Source organism: Neolamprologus multifasciatus, chromosome 20 (genome assembly GCF_963576455.1).
Source record: "Neolamprologus multifasciatus chromosome 20, fNeoMul1.2, whole genome shotgun sequence".
In the NCBI taxonomy this organism is placed as follows: Eukaryota; Metazoa; Chordata; class Actinopteri; order Cichliformes; family Cichlidae; genus Neolamprologus; species Neolamprologus multifasciatus.
The window spans coordinates 6,987,884-7,009,986 of NC_140458.1; the positions used below are offsets into that span (position 1 = coordinate 6,987,884).

At 38.4% G+C, this 22,103-nt stretch overlaps 3 protein-coding genes across 3 annotated transcripts in view; 2 read left to right on the plus strand and 1 right to left on the minus strand.

Moving 5' to 3' along the window:
• Positions 1-2,742: 2,742 nt before the first annotated feature.
• On the minus strand, positions 2,743-13,858 carry ddx19a (DEAD-box helicase 19a). The gene is made up of 11 exons (XM_085145665.1): positions 13,647-13,858; positions 13,440-13,503; positions 13,147-13,333; positions 12,969-13,061; positions 9,963-10,065; positions 9,737-9,851; positions 9,466-9,643; positions 7,363-7,600; positions 6,407-6,569; positions 5,213-5,404; positions 2,743-5,122 (listed from the first exon to the last, which is right to left on the minus strand). Exons 1-11 carry the CDS (start codon positions 13,854-13,856, stop codon positions 5,061-5,063), a joined length of 1,605 nt encoding a protein of 534 aa, XP_085001791.1. The 5' UTR covers positions 13,857-13,858; the 3' UTR covers positions 2,743-5,060.
• Positions 2,852-3,879, plus strand: ubxn10 (UBX domain protein 10). The gene has a single exon (XM_085145668.1). The coding sequence runs from the start codon at positions 2,852-2,854 to the stop codon at positions 3,497-3,499; it is 648 nt and encodes a 215-aa protein (XP_085001794.1). The 3' UTR covers positions 3,500-3,879.
• Positions 13,859-16,484: 2,626 nt separating the features above from the next.
• vwa5b1 (von Willebrand factor A domain containing 5B1) overlaps positions 16,485-22,103 on the plus strand; it is a 35,465-nt gene continuing 29,846 nt past the window's right edge. Inside the window, exons 1-5 of the mRNA XM_085145663.1 lie at positions 16,485-16,875; positions 19,878-20,034; positions 20,226-20,387; positions 21,414-21,633; positions 21,782-21,936. Coding sequence (XP_085001789.1) covers positions 19,896-20,034; positions 20,226-20,387; positions 21,414-21,633; positions 21,782-21,936 — 676 coding nt within the window. The 5' untranslated portion in view covers positions 16,485-16,875; positions 19,878-19,895. The remainder of the gene's footprint in view (positions 16,876-19,877; positions 20,035-20,225; positions 20,388-21,413; positions 21,634-21,781; positions 21,937-22,103) is intronic.

Genomic DNA, 22,103 nt, shown 5'->3' on the forward strand with positions numbered 1-22,103 from the left:
CCATCAATCTTTCTGAGTAAATGAGCCCAGCCATCTCTCAGAGGAAGGTTAAACATGTAGGATAAGATCCTGTTGGTTTAATTCTTATAATATTTAACAGAATAAAATCCTTCTTCTAAAATAACCAATCTTAAATAATAAAAATCTGTTTATTTCTTTTTAAATCCTTCAGGACTTTTTGACTTGGTTTTTAATTTAGTTAAAAATTGCAATTAGATATTTATATTTGAAAAAGAAACTGATCCTGAATTTAACTTAAATCCCTTCATTAGTTAGATTTTTTTTTTTAAAGTAAAGCTGTTGGAGAAACACTCTTAGATGATAAATTAATAAAAGTTAAAATCTAAAAGAGTTTTTAGACAGAATTTCAATTTTCAATTCTCTCCCAACAGTCAAGATTTAGAAAACAACACGGCAAAATAACTGGTCTGCCCTCCCTTGTCTCCTATTATTCAAGGAGTTCCCCAGGGCTCCATATTAGGACCACTATATATAACTTTTCCATTAATTTCCGTTAATTTATTAAATGCTGTGTTCTGTTTTTATTCAGTCATCTATTGTTATAAATTATTTACTGTTATCATTTACTGTTAAACTCCTTCAGTAGTACAGACCCTGGAATTTCTGTACTCATTCTTTATGTTCCCGCTTAAAAAAAAAAAAAAAAATTAAGTTTGCGTTACATGCAGACAATTCCCAAATTCATGTTTTTCTCAGATGACCAAAAGCTCATCTTAAAACTTGCATCTTTGTTTATTTCTTTACTTATGTTTGTATTTGTTGCAATCTGCACTGCCTTCTTGGCCTTGTCTCTCTTAACAAGACTGTTTTAACCTCAGTAACACTTTTTACTTTGATTTAAAAAAAGAAAGAAAGAAAGAAAGAAAATGTGAATTAATGAAATAAAAGGAAATATTGATCTGCTTGAAGTTATCAAATTTTGGATGGAGGATGTTCAAATTACAGTTTTCCATTGTGGTCATGTTTGGGAATAGCTGCTTTGGATTGTTTTTTTTTTGTTTGTTTTTTTAAATTAATTTAAAAATATGAAGGGAACTACAGTGGGTCCCTGAAGTCTTGGGCTCCCGTTTAAAGCTGCTGTTTTTGCAACAACATTTATTCAAAGGAAATAAACCAAGTTTGCATTTTGGATTTGAGATTTCAGCATTAAGAAGTAATGAAGAAACAATGAAATGACAAATTAATTAGAAGTTAACAAGTGTTTGGCTCTCAGATATGAAAACAGGCTGAAGAGATTTAATATCTTAAGAGGATTAACAGAAAAGTTATTTGCTGGCACGATGATGATATTTTGTAATGCTTAAAAGACCAAACATTTAATTGGGGAAACATGACACAAAGTAATAATGAATAATAGTGAGGTATACCAATTATGAAAATTGTATGGAATAAAGTAAACTGTTACGTCAGTTTTTCAGCTGCCATGCAGTATTTAATCCAGTGTTAAAATGTTGAACCTTCTGTTGCTGGTAACCATTATTAATGACTTTCTATTTAGATATATTACAACATATTCCATAAATATGGGATGATGATATATTACAAATGCAAATGGACAAACAGACTTAATTGGGAAACAGCATGTTGTAAATCATTGATTAAAAAGGTTTAACTCTGTACATTGTTGTTTTCCATAAATTCATATCACTTCGGTGTTTTACTACACATCTGATTTAGGTTTTTGTTACGTGCAAATGTTGATTTATGTCCACATGAACAAATGTTTTGCATTATGAATTGATTTATGATTAATGTACAAATATTATGATAGAATATTGCATTGTATTTGGAACAAGCATGTTCTGTATTCTGTGTTATTATTCACTCAAACATGTAATAAACATTGCAGGTGAAAAAAGACAGATGTTCCCTTTTGGCCGTGAAGGATGTGCTTAAGGTTTCTTATTTTGTGAATTAAACTTTGTCATGTGATTTTTTTTTATTTTAGAAAATAAGTCATTGTAACTGCAGCCATCTCACTGTCCTTAAACACCATCTTGAAGGTGACAGAAATGAACACATAGCATTACTATGAGACTAAATACACTCACCGGCTACTTTGTTGGGTACACCTGTTCATCTACACATTAGTGCAAATGTTTACTCAACCAATCACATGGCAGCAACTAAATGCATTTATGCATATAGACAAGATGATCAGCTATAATTCAATCTGAGCATCAGAATGGGGATGAAAGGTGATTTAAGGGACTTTGAATATGGCATGATTGTTGGTGCCATATGGGTTGATCTGAGTATTACAGAAACTGCTGATCTGCTGGGATTTTCCCACACCACAGTCTAGAAAAGAGAAAATTGATGATTAAGGCTAAGGATGTTTTTCCTACATTATTTTATTTTAGGTAGTTTTGTGAGAACACATTATTGTTTCAGTTAGTTTTGGTTTTGATAGTGAACACTTTTTCAAACCTAATTTTAGCTTTTAGCTAACTAAACGATAAAATAAGCTTGCCACCTTCTGTTTGCATTAATGTATGAAGCTGCAGTTGCATATTTCCAACAGCAGGGGACTCCCACTCTCCAACCACAGGTCGTCAAGGCAACCAGAGTGTCATGGCAACGTTGCTGACGCTTGAGAAAGGACTTAATACCCAAACTGGGAAGTAAAGCGCACAAACGCTAATTTAACTTGTTGACCAGCTACGGAAGGGTACATTTATACGTTTAACCAGTGCGATAGTTTTTTGTTTTTTTTTTAAGAAAAAAGCTGTGCTCATAGCCTTTAGAACAACATAAACTTTCTTTACTCCTTTTTGTAAAGCACTTACGCCGAAACACAGCTGGAAATCTTCAAAGCAGCGGATCTTCGATGCATCTAACAAGGCCAAAATCCTCTAAGGGGCGAAGCAGACCTGCTGTAGACAGCTCACTGCATCCAGGGGAGGCGAACAGCATCCACAGGGAGCCGGGGTCTCCTGAGTTCCGCAGGCCGGACAGAAACCTCCGCTCCCGGTCTCAGCCCGTCATGTTGCAAGCTAACCACCTGAGCCAAGAGGAAGTTTTGCACATGCTGCAGCGTACTCCTGCTGCTCCGCCACAGTCCTTAAACAAGTACAAAGTCCTTCCGTCAATAGAGAAGAGAAGGCAGTCAGAGGTGAGCCTGCACAAAGACGTGTCCAACCTTAACCTAGCAAAGGATGGTGATGATGTGACCAAGGTCTGCAGCCCCAGTGATTCAACGGCAGAAGCTGGCAGTGGCAGTTTGCTTCTTGCTGTAAGAGCTCCATGCGGAAGGAGGTTTCAGCAGCCCTTTGACCCCACACACACTCTGCTAACAGTGAAAGCCAGTGCAGAGGCCAGGTTTGGAACCAGGTATGAAGATGCTTGCATTGAGACCATGGAGGTGCCACGCAGGACCTTTAGAGACCTGCGTATGACTCTGGCACAGTGTGCCATTCCTAACAGATCCGTGCTGTGCATCTCTCAGAAAACTGACACTATGGGGGGACAGGAGTAATATGTGTTCTTTGAGGTCTGTAATTGTGCATTTTGTAGCTTCACTTGGATATCTGAACTTCACTGTGCAAAGTTTAAAAGGCTTCTTTCGCACCAATCTGTAGCCTCTAAGATTTTTAATGCCAAACTTCGCCCAATATGCACCTTACTCAAGTAAAATTAAGCTTCTCGTGCTCAGGGACTGTCTGTGTAGCAGAAGAGATGTTTTTCTGCATTGTGTGTTCATGAACCTGCACGGAGTTTTGATTCTTCAGAGTACTTTGAGATTATATACATTTCAGGATGTATAAATAAATGTTTCATAACTCTGGAAGCTCAATGAGCAAATGGGGTTATACATTTGGAAAATAAAATATTAACAACTATGTTGATTCTCAAAAATGATTTAGGTGGTCTTTACGCATGTAAAAGCTCCGTTTTGCAATCTACATTTAATAAATTTTAGTATAGCTCCTTTCAATTTGTTTTCCCAAAGTGTTCATTAAAACTAACTTATCATAATCAAGTTTTATTATTAAATGAAGGAAAGTAATCTTTTGAATCATTTGATTAAATTTAAATTAATAAAATGTATCCTTTTTCAGGCAGTTCATGGCATGGGCAAGCAAGTATAACATCTTCCAAAAAATAAGTTTAATGACAAAATGGTATAAGTTTTACATTCACGTTTGCAGTATGTACCGTTTATATTTAGAGTTCAGGGTGCCTCACATCCCACTAAATGATATTTACTAGTTTAATTGCTTCAGTAAGATTTTGCAAGCTGGAATTGTACAGCCTGGTCCTGAAGGCATCATCAAAACCTTATTACTCAGGTGTACTCATTAAAATGTAAGCTATTAGAACTACGCCAAGGAACTTGGAGTTTTTTACCCGAGAACTTTTGAATCCATTTAAGTTGCTTGTGTGTTTGACTTCACAGAAATGGTAGTCAACACCAAAGTGAGTCAATTAGTCTGCTTAACTGAAAATACAGTTTTAAATTTTAAATAAAATTACGCTCAAATGTGTTTCAACAAACTCATAATACCATTTGTGCCAACTCTGGAAAATTTATTGAAACAATCACACAGTAAAGTTAAAGGGGGGAAAAGCTATCAGGTTTCTCCCTCTGTCTCTCTTTTTATTAACTTATTTTTTAAACTTTAAGTCATCTTCTCAGCAGGCTTTAACAAGATTTTTTTTTTTTAAATCCACAAAAAAACTCAGCAACATCCTCACATGAAATTATGACTCCCGCTACAGTAAGACAGGCATTTTAAACTTTTAAAATGCTTTAAGCCACTCAAGGATAATTGATCAAACTCAAGTCATGCAAACATATATACTAACTACATTAATATTTCACTGCACAAATAAATTAAAGAACACTGCAATTCAACACTCCTGTATGCTTTAAGGTGACGTCAGTGAACAAAGGCAAACAAAATCAAAGTGCAAACTTTCTGTTTTGCACAGTTAACACACGCATGCATCTGTAAACAAAAAAAGTGCAAATAATAAATCCTTGGGGGAAGGGGGGGTCATTAACATTTTAGGCAACATGTCTGGTTGTTGCAACTTCAGCTTATCAGGTTCTCCATTTCCTCCAGATTGGAGGTGTCAAGTTTGATGATTTTCCTGTCTGTAGGTGAAAGGAAAAAAAAGAGGACGCGTCATTAGGGTCTGGATTCTCTCAATTGTATCAAGCTCGAGTAAAAAAAATGGAACATACTGAAATGCATCTCAATCTGTTTTATAATATCCATGCTGTGCTGGCTGTCCACCATATTAACGGCAAATCCACGTCGGCCAAAACGGCCGGTACGGCCAATGCGGTGAAGGTATGTGTCATTGTCAGCATTCCCGTCCAGATCAACTGGGAGTTCGAAGTTCACCACCAAAGACACTTGTTCCACATCAATACCTGCAATCCATGTAAGCAAAATATTAAGTGCTGATTAGGGCTGTTCAAGATGACGATATAAAAACGGCTATTGTTTCATTTTACGCTATTGCTTGTTTTGTGGTGTCGCAAAATAAACTGTTTACGGCAATATTTTCTCATCGTTTTGATGGTCACTGTAGTGGCTATATTAATTTCTTAAAGTTCTCTCTTTCGCTTATATTTTATATAACCACACTACGGACGGACAAGCGCCTGTTTTTATGCATTGTCGTTAGCAACAACGACGGTAAAACCTTTGCGTGTCCGCTTGTTTATTTTCCACATAAACCTTTCACATTAAAGCTCAAGATCCTGTTGAGACTTTAAAAAAAAACCTGAATCATGTGAAAGAGTATGCAGAGTATTTATGGATGAGAAGCAAAAAAGAGCCGTCAGGTGCTAAAAAATAAACCTTAGACTCAAACATTAGAACAGGCTTTTCTCCGCAGCACGCTATGTAATAAATACTCAAAGAAAACGGCGGCCGGTGCAACTTATGTCTAAAAATGCATCCTTTAATGCATCGGTTAAAACACTCGACTCCAGGTACACGACACCCAGCTGGAAACACTTCACGCAAGTCAAGCTGCCCGAGATTCACAGAATTTACAGAAAATGTTAAATCTTTGTGATTTATATCGTTATCGGGACGATAGATGTCTTATATCGGGATATGAGATTTTCGTCATATCGCACAGCCCTAGTGCTGATGGACAATGACTTCAGGGATCAACAGTGGTTAAAGTGATCTACACTGGCTCACTGATAAAGAAAGTTTTTTAGACAATTTCCCCACTGATGGATTAAATAATAAACATTTTAATAAACTGAATCTGCCTCACTTTAAAATAGAAGTGTCCACCTCTAGCTCTACATTAATGGGTGCACACTTACTACCATTGGTATCAATCATTGGCAATCACGCTGACATTCCCTCCCAGAATGAGTTTATTTTAAACTCTCACTTAATAGCCGTCTTACCTCTTGAGCACACATTCGTGGTCACAAGCACTTTCTCTTTGCCGCTCCTGAAGCGCTCAATGACAGCAGCTCGCTGCTCCACTGTCATTTCACCACTTAGCAATGCCACCTGATGGCCCTCTTTGGTCAGACTTTCTGCCAGCCAGGCAGCCATCTTTCGGGTCTAAAGAAAGCGGGTAAGAAAAGAAGTTATAACCACTCATACTTACAATTTAGACACTAAGGTTTTTGGGTTTTTTTGGGTGGTGGTGGTGGTGGTGGGTGTGTGTGTGGGTGGGTGGGTGGGGGTGTTGATGAACAGTGCTGACCAAAAGTGTTGTGCTTGTGTCACATTTCTCCCCTCAATTTTAATAGCACTCTAGTTTTCACACAGTCATACTTACTTTCTACATCTCATTCACTGACATATACCAACATTTGCACCACTCAACAGGTCATTTTTAACACGGACAAGCAGGGAGAGGCGCAGGTGGGTCCTCTACATCCCATTTTCCTACACCCTGCCTGGTGCCAGGTTTGGCTGGATCACTGTTGGCTTTTTTGCTTTTTACCCCTTAGCTTTTATATCTCATCGCTCCTTCAGCCAGGTGAGTTAAAACTGATCATTTATTAAGTGAAAAGGTCACACGAGTCTGCTTTTTCTAAGCTCCAGCTTCCTACCTAGAGCTACAAGCAGCCACAGCCTGAAAAAAAAGGATATTTCCTCTGTCAACAAAAACACCGTGTCTTGCAGCCAAATAAGCTCGGGGCTCATCATGCACTATTGCTCTACTGCTAGTACTGGTGTATTCAGCTACACTTTATCCGTAGATTAAAATTTAGGATACTAACTTACTGACATAAAACCCTTCTTTTTGTGAGCTCTCTCCTTCTCACGAGTTACAGTGCTTTCAGTGACAAATTAAAACCATTAAATCATAGTTTTTGTTAAGCAGCTTTAAAAACACCTGACTTACCTTGCAAAAGATCATGGCCTGTGCAATGGTAAGGGCCCCGTATAGATTGCAGAGTGCCGTGAACTTGTCCTCCTTCTCTTTGCAGTTAACATAGAACTGTTTGATGGTATCCAGAGTCTCCTCCTCACGCTTTAGCCGGATTATATTAGGTTCAGGAACAATTTGCTCTGCAAACCTCCACACAGAGTCCTCAAATGTTGCAGAGAAAAAGAGCATCTGACAGTTCATCGGCAGCTGTCTGCATAAGTGTGGAGACAAAGTGTGACAAAAAACACTTGTTTAAAGAAACAACAAAGAATGTTAAGTCATTAGACTTCTCTTTTCAGTTTATTGTTGTGTACGTTGGTATATTGAGATGGAGGAATGTTAATGTGGCTTTTGATATAACTGATTAACAAGTGTTCCCTGTAGTACATTTTTACATTAAAAGAAACATAAGGTTCCTGAAATAAACCAGACTGATCTTAGTGGAAAGCAGAGCAGCATGCTGGTACTGCAGGGTTCAAAACTGTGCAAACTATTAAATGTAATACAGAGATGGCATGTGTGAATAAAATATATTAATCAACAAAGAAAAGGCTGATGACGCCAGCAGTAAAAAATAAATTTAAAAATGACAAAGTTGTAGTTCATGGTGGAGCTGCAGCCTCTCCTCTCGCACTCACAAAAACACATGCAGCAAATCTGAGGCCAGTGACAAAGGGGATTTCCAGAGTCAAACAGAAGGGTTCATTACTGTGACTACAATTAGAATCAAAAGAGGACTGTAGTGGAAAATTTTACATTTGTGCTTCCATAACATAACACAATTAAAAGAAATCATTTTTTGTATGCTGGTCTTTAAGAGTTCCTTCCTGTGAGAACAAAGTCTCCATGTTGCTTGGCTCACATATAAAACTGTTAGCTTGCTCTTTTTGCTGTGAATCATACTTTATATATGTATGCATGCATGTATATATTATTATCAATTTCCACTTTGATGGGCCACCTGCTCAACAAGTTTAAATATGAAGTGATCTTTTCACTGACACTCAAGCAAAAAATGCTGTTTAAGAAAAAGTTAAAACGACAAGATTGTATGCAGATATAAATATAGCGGATATCATGTTAACTTGGCTGCCAGCTTACATCGTCTCTGCTCGCTCTTTAATGAGTTTTAAATGATGTGAAGTCCTCTCCATGACCCCTTTTAAACTCATCCCTGCATGCTTCAGGTTATCACACAGACACAGAGGGAAAACTGCTGTCAGCTCTTGCAAAGCATTTTGTGACATCAGATTTAAAGACTGCGTTTATCTGCACACAAGGGTTTTTATTCTAATTTGTTCTTTATTAGCTTTGTCGCTGCAAGAAGGAAATCAAAGGTGTATGGGAGGAGGTGAAAAGACTCCTCTACTCACACAGGTGGTTTAATAAACAATACTTATGTTCTCATTGTGATTTTAGGAACAAGCACTGATGCTGTAGACTAGAACAATATTTCTTCTCGTCCACCTTCACTATCATCTTGGTAATAATGCTGGCTCTTTGCATACTGCCATGTGTGTTTAAGAGGAGAAGCTTCAAATACAACAGGATCATCTTCATTCCCGCTGTGTTATGAAACTTTGTTGAGAAAAGCACAAGTTGCCTAAGCCGAATCCTTTTTCCCACATCTCTCTCCCACAAGTAAAATCCACGTGCATGTATATTTAAGTACAAATGTGAGTGGAACGCCTGCACTGTGGCATCAACCAGTACTGTCTTCCTACTGTGTTTTCAACACCAAGAACAGGTTCTGTAGTTCAGAGGTATATCTTTTATTTTTAAAACTGGCAACTGAATAAATTTTTAGTGAAGATTCACTTTGTTGGAAATAAAGTTACTGGCCACAATAAGCCAGAAGCAGGCTAATCTACCTACCTGATGTGCTTTTGTTGGTTAAGCTGAACCTACTATGACTGATAAAATGAACTATGACATTATAGATTATGGCACCAAATACTAAGTAATTAAAAAACTGCTTCAGGTGAACTGTACTGCATGCCATATTTACCAGCCAGTGTTTGTTATTGTAAAACTCTGGAAATAAAAATATGAACATAAAGACCAAAAGGAGTGCACCTGTGGATTCGAATGCTCTGGTCCCGGTGGCCCTGGGTGGCGATCATCACATCAGCCTCATCCAGCACAAACATAGTGATCTTTTTGGGGTCAATGAGCTTGTACTTGGTACACCAGTCGTGGACTGTGCCCGGTGTACCAATGACAATCTGCTGTTGCAACTTGGCTCCTCGCTCCACTGAACACAATGCAGAGAGGCATGTAGTGAACACAGACTGGTGACTAGAAATCTTTTCTTCAGAAGAGAGTACAATTACTATCACATTCTTACTTCTATTTCCCCGAATGGCATATGCCAGCTTCACATCTGGACAAAATTTCCCCATTTGCTCAATGACTTGACCAGTCTGCAATGCGAGCTCGTACGTCGGTGCGATGCAAAGGCACTAAAAGAAAATTTTTTTGACCTAGTGAATACATTTCAGGGTCTGATAAAAGGATACCAGCTGTCTCAAGAGATTGAAAATGCTGTGATACTCTGAAGATGTTCTGCTTACCTGAGTCCACTTATTGTCAGGGTTTACATGGCTGAGCATGGCCAGAGAAAATGCAGCAGTTTTACCTGTGCCAGACTGCGACTGTGCAATCAGATTCTGAGGTCTGAAAGCAGAAAAAAGTAGACATGAAGAAATGAATAAATCACAGAAAAACCTGATGTGCTGAAGCTTTGAAAGGTTTTTTTTTTTAAATTTTGACTGCTTAGATTTTTTTTTATCATTACAACAGGACAAAAGTCCATTAAAAAAAAATAATCACAAACTAAAGTTTTATTAAGTAAAAAAACATACCCCATATCCTCAAGCCTCACCTCCTGAAGCCAGGGTTCCAACACACAAAAATGTGCATAAACATGTGTATTTACTCCCACCATTGTTTCAATTATTTGTTGTTAGCAGATTAGACTTGTGACACTTTCATCGCGTAATAGCTGACAACAAGCTGACTAAACAACAACAAGCTATTATAGGCTTACAAAATTATGCCTGCTAATGTTGGGCTTGAGTGTCCTATAATTCACCATTTCCTTCTGATAAACAGTTGTATTACATTTCCACATTTTATGGGAGATTATTTGCCAAGTGTCCCAGTCCAACAGCGCTGAATTTGTCAACATCGGCTAACAGCATTTATCAGAGGCAAAAAAGCAGTGCTGTCACAATACTAGAATTCAAAGTCAATACCAATACCCAGGAAATTATTCGATACCAATATTTAACGCCACACACCAGATTTTGACCCCATCCTGCAACACCATTAATAATGGGAAAGAGATCATAACTTGAAAAAGTTCATTTGTTACATTTTCAACTAATCTTCCCAATAAATTAGATTTAACAAAATAAGTATTTGAGATTACATTTAGAGGTTTTATTCATTTTCAAAATTATTTAAAGCATTTAATCACAGATCGTGAAGGTAAAATATATTTTAGAACCTACTAATAAACAACAGGTACAAACAACACAATAGCTAACACATCTAAATCGTTTCATTATTGTAGAAGAAGAGCATTATAAAAAAAAAAAGTTACAAATGAACTTTGGATATTAGTTATGCCAAAATAAAAATAAAAAGTAAACATCAGAAGCACTAGCAGCAGCATCAGCCTTCTTTCCTCGCAGACTAACGTCCACACAGCTGTGAAAAATGTTATGCTTTGCTTTACAACTTCATATCAGAAAGATAGGTGCTGCTGTCTTTTAAGACCTGGCTAACTGTGGGGGGTCGGGGGGGAGCTCCTAACATCAGAACCAACAACCACCTTTATTTATAAATAAAGTAAAAACAATATAAAAGACTAATAAGGGCAGAAAAGTATGTATGTCAAGTTGACTATTCACATACAATTATGGTAGCAGGTATAAATTTTGGGGCATTATACACTATATGCAAAAAAGAAAATTAATGGTTGTTCTTTTATAGATAATCGTGAAGCTTTTATGCAGCCATGACACTAAACAAGTATTTTATTCTTTTTTCTCGACTCGGTCATTTAATTTTCCATGATTTGCTGGTTTGGAAGTCTTAAAAATAGAAGCAAACTTGGGGGTGAATTGTCAAGCTGTGCCCTTAATGACTTTTTGCATCTGTATGAGCCTCTCAAAGGCACAGATCATCGTTTTGGAACCTCAGCTTCTCTTACATGTTGAGTTCCAGATGTTTCAATCAGGTTTAGTCTCCCAAAGGCAGCAGAAGTAGATCCAGCCTGTTATTTACTCCATCTGCTCTTGTTTTTAAGAAACATTTTAAACAGTTGTCTTCCATTAATTGTGGCAACAGTGGGAGATATTTGGATCATGTACTTTGTTTTTTTCATGGCCAACTGTATGTATGCATTTTGCTGGACTGTCTGTACAGCATTTGTTAATTTAAGGTTCCTATATGTAAGGATCTTTTAAAGAGTAATTAAATATTTAAATATTAATAAAATAGTGCTAAAACTGTTTGGCATAAGGCACCGTTATAAATGAACACAAGTGTGACATCCACACACATCTTTAAGATGAAAAAAGGCAAATGGTTAATATTTTTCTGAAATAAATAACTTAAAATTGCTGTTAAATACATCTCTTAGAATATTTATCAAGTTAATTGTTTTGGCACAAATTCAAAAGGAGTGAATATGAACTCACAGCTGTGCCAGCACAATGGGCAGCTAGCCAACTAGCATTACCCAGCATGTCTTTTGGTGGTGTAATTTTCTAAGTGAGCAATTATCAGTATTAAAAATAGGTTGTTTTGTTTGTTTTTTTTAAAAAATCACTATGCCCCATGTTTCCCCTGATGAAGTGTGTTAGTTTTAAGTTATTAATTGTTGTAATCTAGTAATTTATTTATTTCATATGATTAGAAAAGTGAGAGAAAAATACATTTAACACAGGACCCCACAGGAACCGTTTCTCAGCCCTACTAGTGGTCAATAATGCAAAATACACAATAATGTAAACCACTTGAAAAACCACAGTGCACGTTTTTTCTGGCCACTGGAAATTATGACTGTAAAAATCTGACTTATTATAGTGTTGCATTTTCTAACTAGTAGTCATTTTCCTTTTCCATTCATTTTCTTCCACTTATCAGGGTCATGGCAGGGCTGGAGCCTATTCAAGCTACCACTGGGCGAGAGGCAGGGTACACCCTGGACAGGTTACCAATATGAGGCAGGGTTAAAACAGCATTAGTCGCATTTTCATTTTGTTTTCAACTGAATTTGCCATTTCAGTATAGTTTTTTATTGTTTTGATGTTCGGATACTTGTCAGAGGCAAGATCTAAGAGGTTCAGAATAGCAAATACAATAAAACAACACTTTGAGAAGGCAGCTTACTCATGATCACTCACGGCCTCATATAATTAACAAGAATCTCCACCAGAGCCTCACCAAGCTCAACAAATTGGACAAAACAAACAGTAAAATTAAATGGAATTCCCTTGTATCTTTGAACTTCATGTAAATCAACAAATACAAATTTGAAACGTAGTTTTTTTTATAAACGGACTTACGGCTGTGCCAACATCATAGGCAAAGCGTTTTCCTGGATCCTTGATGGTCTGTTAAAGCCCATATTGTACACCCCCTTCAGCAACTCAGGCTTCCTATTAAAAATACAAAATAAGGTAATTTTATAAAGGTAACACACAAAGCGAACGAGCATGATGGAAGTTTTCCTTGCAGACTCACAGTCTCAGCTCCTCAAAGGTCTTCACAGAGTACAGTGGAGAGTTGGGGTCCGCCTGCAGGACCTCCACCTGGTTTCTGTTCCTCACCAGTGAGCGGCGGATGAGTTTGTTCAGCAGAGACTGCTCGGCCAGGTTGACTCGCTCCTCTCCCCAGCCTCCATTTCCGGCCTTCACGGGCATGATATTCCCTACACAGGTGGCAATACCAGCAACAACCATGACAGCACAATCATAAGTTAGCAGTTAATTTAGTTAGATGTGATTTTAAGGAGGAAAAACGAATAGTTAAGTTACCGTTTATGTCTCCTATCATGTTGCGTGGACCACGAACTCCACTGACTTTTTTGGAAAAGTCAAGCTGGTGAAAAAAACCAAAACATGTTTGAATTTTTTTTGGCGCAAATAACGCAGCAGTGACAGCGAAGTCAGCGTTAAGCTAGCTAGTTAGCCCGCGTTTTGACCCAACAGTTTGGAAGTTGTTGGGTAACCTTTAAAAGTTACCTGTGAGGATGTAGCCTCCTGAACATCCACTGCAGCTGCCCAAGAGTTTTGGGACATTTTCAGGCAGTTTTTGTGTAGTTTTTTTTCGAGACGAGCAACCTTTTTTCTTTTTGTGCAAAAGTTTGATGTCAGCATGAGCGATGTGCGTGAGCGCGCCGCTGTCCCGACCTGAACCAACCGCAACCTGCTGCTGGACCACGCGTGTCGCATTCACAAGCGTTGGAAATATTGACTATATTAAAACTTCAGCCCACAGACGCAACTAATCAAAGCAAAAACAAGCTGAACAGTGGTGCTTTCGCAGCGTTTCGTTTTGAAGGCAATTCTTTGACGTTTCTTTAGGTGAAATGTGTGAGAGAGCTTTTAATCAAGTTCCATCCACAGATAGTTTATAATGTGATAAATATTTATAGTAACTGCGTCATTTTCATCTTTCTTTTTGTGTGATACAAGAAAGTAATATTTTCCACAAGTTTGGAGAAACATTTCGTTTGTTTGTTTTGAACTTTTAACGCTTAAATACAAGCGACGATACATTTACGCACTTTCTGAGTGATACGTGAATGCACCACACTGAACTTACTGACACACCCTTCATAGAAGACGCAACCAATTACTGCGCATCGACAGGTATTTTACATTTTATCACTTAAACTGCTAAATGCAAAAATACAGCACTTTATAATGTAAACGTGTGTTTACATACGTAATGTTTTAGTGCTAGTTTACTAAATGCGACTATTTTAATGTAAATTAACATTCATTATTTTCAAGCTAAGGTTCGTGTTAAAGTTTAAAAATAGATGACAAGGCACTACATGTTTAAATTTAATTAAAATATTTTCTAAAGATCCATATTTTCTAAAGATCCTTGTTAAATTAATGTTAATTTAATCCGTATAGGCTATTAAGGGCACTTCAAGCCACTTAAATTTACATGTTTCTATTAAAGGGTTTTTTTCACACAGAAATGACCGTAAAGCGAGTCTGCAGTTACCAATTATATGCACTTTGGTTTACAAATTACTTATGTTTTTGATAAATTGATTTTTCACGAGCCCTACTACAGACTGGCAACCTGTACAGGGTGTACCCCATCACTTGTCCTATGGCAGCTGGGATAGGCTCCCAGGGACTTCCATTCAGCCCCAGTGGATGAATGGAAGAGGGTGAAGGGATGGATGGATGGATGATTTCTCATGCGTCTTCAAAAAGTTTAGAAACCACAGAGAAAGTTGTAGCACAAGACCAAAAAATCCCTGTGTCACAACTTTTAAGCTGAAATTAAGGCATTTTGTTTTTATTTCTGCTTAATAAACAGCGAATTAATGCTTTCATCTTTCTGTCGATTGACAAATTCACTTATCACTTACACTCTAATACACAGCAGCTAAATTTGGCAGCTGCTTGTGGCAAAAGAAAGACTTCAGCGGTATAAAATGCATCAAATGTTAATGAGAAATTCCCGTCCAGGAGTTAATAACATGCTTAATTATCTTGTGTGTGTAACCGGTGTGTTCCTGCGTTGTGTCTGACAGTGAAAGGTAAAAAGAAAGACCTCCAAGTAAATAACTTGCCCCCTCACGCTCCTATAACCAAATATAAATAGTTGGGACGAGGGTTAGCTCAACCCACTACACTTTCCAAGCTAGCCAGAATTGTCGCTTCATGCTAGCATTAACGGTGCCTGTACACATACGCGGCACACACGTACCACATATTCACAGCATCTAGTAAAGACAGCGGTAAAATGGTAACAATGAACTAAAACACACAATCAGAAACATCAGGGTGGATACAGATATAATTAATGTTGGGAAAGAAATGACACCAACCTCTCCCACAGGGGAATTGTAGAAAAGGGGAAAGGCCAAAGTGGTACCCCAAATTTATAGGGTTGCACCAAAGAGGAAGAAGAAAAGGATGAGGAGGGGCTCTAACTGATAATGAAGATAATTACAGGTTTGGAGGTCCTAAAAGTCAAGTATACTAGGAACAGTTTGGGGTTTAGAACACATTTTGTGTAATTATAACAATATGTAATTTATGACCCAGTTACATGTGTGAGATGGACGAGTCCTCTAATTCATGAGTCAGTCATTTAAATAATTTTTCAGTGCAAAACTAGAGACGGTTTTATCAGCTTTTCAAGTGTGAGGATTTGCCTATTTTTTGGTATCTTGTGTCTTTAGAAAGTGGCCAAAATAAGCAACCAACATTTGGGATTTTCTGACATCTTATAGATCAAACGATTAACTGAAGGATTAATCAAGTTGAAAGATGACAGAAGCAGTTTTTATTTTTGCAAAAGAAAAGCTCTGGATTGACGTGGGGTTTTCCTTTACCATTCATGCCATGTGGATGTGAGAAATAGAGAAAGAGAGGTCGAGAAACAGATAGAAAGGAAAGCACGAGGGAAGGGGGGAGGAGGAGGGAGCTTTATTGGCTGCAGGTTAATTCAATTTGGAGGCGGATGTTGAGTTTCAGCCAACCCACACGCACACAGACAACGATCTACATGTTTGCAACTATAGTAAAATGATTTTATAATGACATATTAATTGTCATGGTAACCTCAAGCAGAAAACAGATGGATATAACCGAGTGATCGCAAAACAGAGAGACAGCCAAACGCCCACACTGGATTAAAAACATTAAGGGCTTTCCAATCGCACCACAGGAGAGATTCTAGGTGATATGAGGGAGACCTGTAACGCTGTATTTCCCACCTCTCTGCTCCTGGTGTTACAGTACATGTCAGTCACTGATCTCATGTTATTAAAGAGGATACCTAACACACTGTCATCGAGGGCTTGAATGAGTGGGTGGTGCTTTGAATGGGGATGGGAAGGGGGATGTTTGGACCCTGTGTCTCAGACCCTCTCTCTCTTTCTGTCTGTCTATCTCTGAAACTCCAGCGTCCACACAGTCAAGAAGAGGAGGAGGAGGAGGAGGAGGAGAGAATAAATGAAACAGTTTTTGCAACCACATGTTGCTGATTGAGCCGCTGCAGCAGCTACCCTTGCTTTTCTTGTGGCCGCTGCATGTGTAGTTTCCACCACCTGTGGCCACACTCCTATTTCCTCTACGCCACAGAGAGAGAACAAAAAAGGGGCATCTGAGAGAGGTGGAGGAGGAGGATATCTTTCACGACAAGTGGACTTCTGATAGAGAGAAAAAGAGAGAGCGAGAGGGAGCTTACTGCATGCCAAGTTAACGCAAATGAAAGGTAAGATAATGAGAGATCAAAAAAAAAGGGGATCTGCATATCAGATATGTTTTCATGCTGCAGAGTGTCTCTCTGACGGCCCACATCTCAAACAAGCCTGTCATTTGTTTTAAATGAAGAAAAAAGGTCAGCCAGTGTGATGATGATTAAAACTGCCAGTGCTGCATCTCAGTGTAAACAGACTGCGTTTCAACAGGTGGTTTTCCACAGCATCTGCTCTCTGATTCGACACTAATGAGTTCAGAGGACGCTTGCATTGCTGATAGAAAATGTTCAGAGTTGATGGCAAACCCCAGAGTGTGGCAGTAAGATTAATGCGAGTGAGTCAACCAGGAGAGAAGCATCCTGGGACTGCCACTTTTTAGCACTAATTACTATAAACTGAGGACCCTAAAGAGAAAGATGCTCACTAAGCGCACTGAAGTGAAGCTTTTTAAATTGACTTTTGAAGAATAAGAACCTATTCCATGACAGTAATGCTTTATTTCCAAGTAACTTGTGATTTTATAAATATACGTTGATGTGATTTCTCCTTGTAGTGTTTCTTATAATGACATTTCAATAACAGAAAATGAATCTTTTGCAGTCTTGATTTTTCACTTTCTAATCTATAGAGTGACATATATGTATGTATGTATGTATGTATAAAAATATCTATCTATCTATCTATCTATATGTGTGTGTGTGTGTGTGTTCCTTCTCAGTCAGTGGTTTACTGAGCACATGATGGCAGTGTTGAGACAGACGAACAGAAATGCATCTCTGACCTTTTCTTCGCAATAAACAACCATGTGGCGCCTTAAAACCTAGTTGGACAATTTCAAATACTGATCAAATCTGTTTTGTGATTCTCACGGGCGTCCAATGTAGTCAGAGAGTGTGGATGTTGTGCCTGAAGTTTGAATTTACTTAATTTCTATACGATTTTATGGTTTGTGTGACCAAAAAGTGCAATCAGCCCCTCTATCACAAATGAATGCACACTTGGAGACGTTACTGGTCAGTCTGCAGGCAAGCAAGCAGAGCTGTCTCTATGGATATTGCTTTCGTCACAATGCTTCCCATCAAGCCTGTGCTAAGCTCTGGTCATGCAGCAGATGCAGACCCTTCACAGCGCATAACCAAGATTTCTGGTGGAGGAGACACCATTAACAATGAAGCACAGCCCAAAAGAAACACAATTTTATTGAATACTTACTTAAATAATTAGCAGCGCTGTTTCCTTTTGCGAGTATATTTAAAGCACATGAAATTTCTTTTTTCATGTCTCATAGCACACAATGCAGTTCCCTGTCTTCTCCAGCTACAGCGTATCAGTGTTGTGTTGCAAAAAATGATGGTGCTTTAATTGTGTTCTGCTGCTGACCTTTTCCTGAAATGTACTAAACACTTGTACCAATTTACCTTAGGCTTTGTGTTTTTGCATCCTATCAAAAAAAAAAGAAGAAAAAAGAAGAAGCTCCGATCATGTAAAAAATGTGCTGTACTGAACTGACATCTAGATAGCCCCTTTCAGATCTAGTTTTTAGTAAGAATCTGTGATATGTTTTAGTGTTACTGCTGGGAAAGCAAGCAATAAAATATAAGATTAGAACAAAGATAAGAACAGAGAGAACACCAAAGCATTCAAATTTGAGAGATAATACAGAAATATATGTTCTAGCTTCATATTGGTCAAATCTTGGCAGCTACAACCAAATTGAGCTATAGATGTAAGAAGTTTTTGAATTATTTAACAAGGCTGCACATGCTAACTAGCGGTATATGCATTTGCTAGTGGCAGCTAGCAGCTAATTGACTTAATTGACTTGTTACTGTTGTAGCTAACAGAAGCCAAGTTCCTAAATTTGGTAGCCATTATTGAGCTTACTAGCTTGAGAGAGGCTAGCTACATGTCAATGTGGGAAATTCTATCATGACATTAATAATACAAGGGTTTTTTTTTTAAATTTCAACCTTAATAACAATAGTTCAGATTTTAAGTTTCAAGTTTTCCTGTTATATTCACATACCTAAGGAGCCCCGCAGGGGACATGGGAGAAAAAAAAATTAAGACGCTTTTGCGAGATCTCGCAAAACAAACTCGGGATCTCGCAAAACTTTTGCGAGATCTCGCAAAAGTTGAATTCCAACAATGGCGGCAGCTACTTAGTTGTAATATTAGTCTTTCTGGGTCACAAAATACACTTTTAAGATATTTTGAGGCGTGAATGTAGTTGTGTAAACGCCAGATACCTGCTCGGTTTATAAGACATCACATATTTGCAAAAGTCCAAATATGTGATGTTTTCAGAGATCTGACACCCAGTAGCTCGAAGCTAACGGGAGGTCGAGACCTACTACAGCCGGGAGGAACACCGCTTTCCCGGCACATCGTGCCTCGACCTCCCGAGGCAAAACTTTTGCGAGATCCCGAGTTTGTTTTGCGAGATCTCGCAAAAGTCCGTCTTAATTTTTTTTTCTCCCATGTCCCCTGCGGGGCTCCGTACATACCACTGGAATATCATTAGCAGTAATTAAATAGTTAATATAGTTAAGTGGATACATGTCTATGTACATATACATTCCTATATATTTACAAACATTTAAGGGGACTTTGTTTTTAAAGTGACTCTAACCGTACAATGAGTGTATAAAGAATAGAGACTGGAATAAAGGTCAAGAGAGGCAGTGGGCAAGGGTCCAGCAATTTCAGTACAAGTGCAAGGTATTTAGATTTTCAGCAGCTCAGTAGCCAGATGGCTTGCTGGTAGAAACTGTCCATCATCATCAGTACAGGAGTATCAAGCAGATCTTGATGCTCCTGTATGAGTCAGTCACATCCATACCTTGCTAGGGTTTTCTAGCTTCAAATGACCAAAGGGGAGATTTGAAAATGCTAAGCTTCAATGTCGATCTATTTTATTACTACATTGCACATAGATATATGTACACACTTACATACCTAATTCTCCCCATTTGCAAATGTTTTATGATTGATGAATGTTTTCTTTTCACACCAGCATCCTAAAACCACCACAATGCCTGGACTCATTAACAAGGAGAACCGGGGCGCTCTGCCACTCAGTGTGTCTGACATCAGTTCCTGTGTCAGGGGTTACACTTTGGCTCTGACAGCTTCTATGACCTATGAAAATATTGAGGATCATGCAATTGAAGGTGAGTGAGACTCATTTGTCACTTCAGTAATTTGATGGCTCACCACTTTCGGTCAATTTAGATTAACCGCATGCTCTTTTAGGCACTTGTAAAATTCATCATTATCGACTGAATAGGAAATGCCTGGTTGGTGTGTCTGGATAAAGCTCTTCCTTATTTTTGTTTTGTGTCTCTCTCTTACTGTCTTTTAGGGATCTTCATTTATCCACTGGAGGAAAATTCTATTGTTGTAGGCTTCGAGGCTATGATATCTAGTCAGATTATAACACTTCAGATCAAAGACAAGGCAAAAATCGACAACTGTTATGTGGATTGCTGCGGCACTTCTAATGGAGCTCTCCAGAGTGGCAGCGGTAAGACCAAGCAGCTCTAATCAATACTGTTATATTAGCAAAAGATCAAATGAGATGAGTGAAAGTTAAAGGTGTTCAAGTTGAGGAAACCACTGAGAAGCATTACTCCAGTCTGCAACTCCCTGCCAGCTTTGTGGAGTGGTTTAGGCTCGATTATATCTTTGAATTAGTTTCACAGCTGCAGTTAGAGGGTGTGTTTTGTTATCTTTCAGAAACCCCACAGTTTCCTTTTTGGTAATCCCTACCAGATGATGCCAGAGCAGCTAAAAGCCAGATATTTCCCTCAGGAGCTGGTGGAGACCAAAGCAGAGTAGTTATTGGATTCAAGCCATTAGACCTCCACAAAACAAAATAAGATCAAAATATATCAGTCATGTCACCACAAGGGGTAGTGCTTAACCTATCAGGCCCTGTGAAATATGCATGGTACAATATTTGCTTTTGCTCTGGGAGGAGTTTGCTGCCATCAACAAATGGGCTTCAGGTGCATTAGCATGTATGAGGGGATGCAAAATTTACCATGTAACAGTGGATGTAGCATCCAGCTTTGTACTAAGCATGGGAAGTCAGTTTACGCTCCACCCGGCTGCTTCAAGTTTGATCATTCTTTGCTTAGATAACAGAAAAGATTTCTGGTCTCCTTTTTTTCTCCATTGATAATCAAGTGAAGCAAACTGCGTCATTACTTGAAAAAACAAAACAAAACAGAGATACTGAAAGTGACTGACATTCAATTTTGAAGTAACCCTAATGATTTTTCAATGCTGAGCATTAGGATTGTGCTTAAAGTCCTGTTCTTAGGAAAGGTGTACATTGCCCCAGAGCTTGTAAAAGGTCAGGGAGTCAAGAGACATAAGTGAGATTTTATACATCAATCAATCAAAAGAAAGAAAGAAAAAAGAGATAATTCAAGAAAGTAATTTGTTGTAAGAAAACAGATGAACAGTTTTGTTTGATATTTTATACATGCAGGATCGTAGTTACTGTGGTTATAGTTTAAAAATCTGCTGTTTCCCCTTCTAACAGGACACATAGTGATGGATGAGGATTTTGAGAGGACCGTGTTAGTGGTTAACCTTGGGATCATCCCTCCCATGGAGACGGTCCACATTTTGGTCAGTACCTCCTCTGAGCTTTCCACTCTGCCAAGTGGGGGCATCAGAGTCTCATCGCCACCTGTGTGTACGCCCCGGGTGCAGAGGTCCATCAACGAGGAACAGGGACTGTCCCCAAACTTCTCCAGAACGTAAGAAAGTTGAAGAACAGCAGAAATCACTGTCTGGTTGGCTTAAGATGGTATATTTCTAAATGCCATCTGGCACTTTAGGCTCTTTAAACTCCAGTTCTCATACTTCTATATGGTTTTAACATATCTATAATTTTCCCACTTTTAGGCGGGACAGACAGACCTCTGCTTCAAGTCCTCATGACCAAACTCCCAACACACCTCAGCTTTGGTTGGCTTTACTGCTGGAGGAGGAGGCCATCAACTCCATGGACTATGAGTTTAATTTCCAGCTTGAGATACGAGCTCCCTATCTCCTCGCAGGTCCGTCAAATTTCTCTCATGAGAATTTCTTGAAAGTGCATCTGTCTGCAGTAAGAAGCAGCACATTAAGACGATTACTGCAGTGAAGTGTGAAAAACACGTGTTTGCAGAGATTCGATCCTGCTATACATTTTCACCGACTCTTCTAAAAGCGGGGAGCTAGCATG

Excerpts from the sequence above, each read along its gene's own strand:
- ddx19a (XM_085145665.1), bottom strand. The coding sequence starts at position 13,856 with ATGCGACACGCGTGGTCCAGCAGCAGGTTGCGGTTGGTTCAGGTCGGG. Across the intron at positions 13,062-13,146 it reads ACCTTTGAGGAGCTGAGACT|GAAGCCTGAGTTGCTGAAGG; the intron begins GTGAGTCTGCAA and ends TATTTTTAATAG. Across the intron at positions 6,570-7,362 it reads AGGCCATGATCTTTTGCAAG|ACCCGAAAGATGGCTGCCTG; the intron begins GTAAGTCAGGTG and ends CGCTTTCTTTAG.
- ubxn10 (XM_085145668.1), top strand. The coding sequence starts at position 2,852 with ATGCATCTAACAAGGCCAAAATCCTCTAAGGGGCGAAGCAGACCTGCT.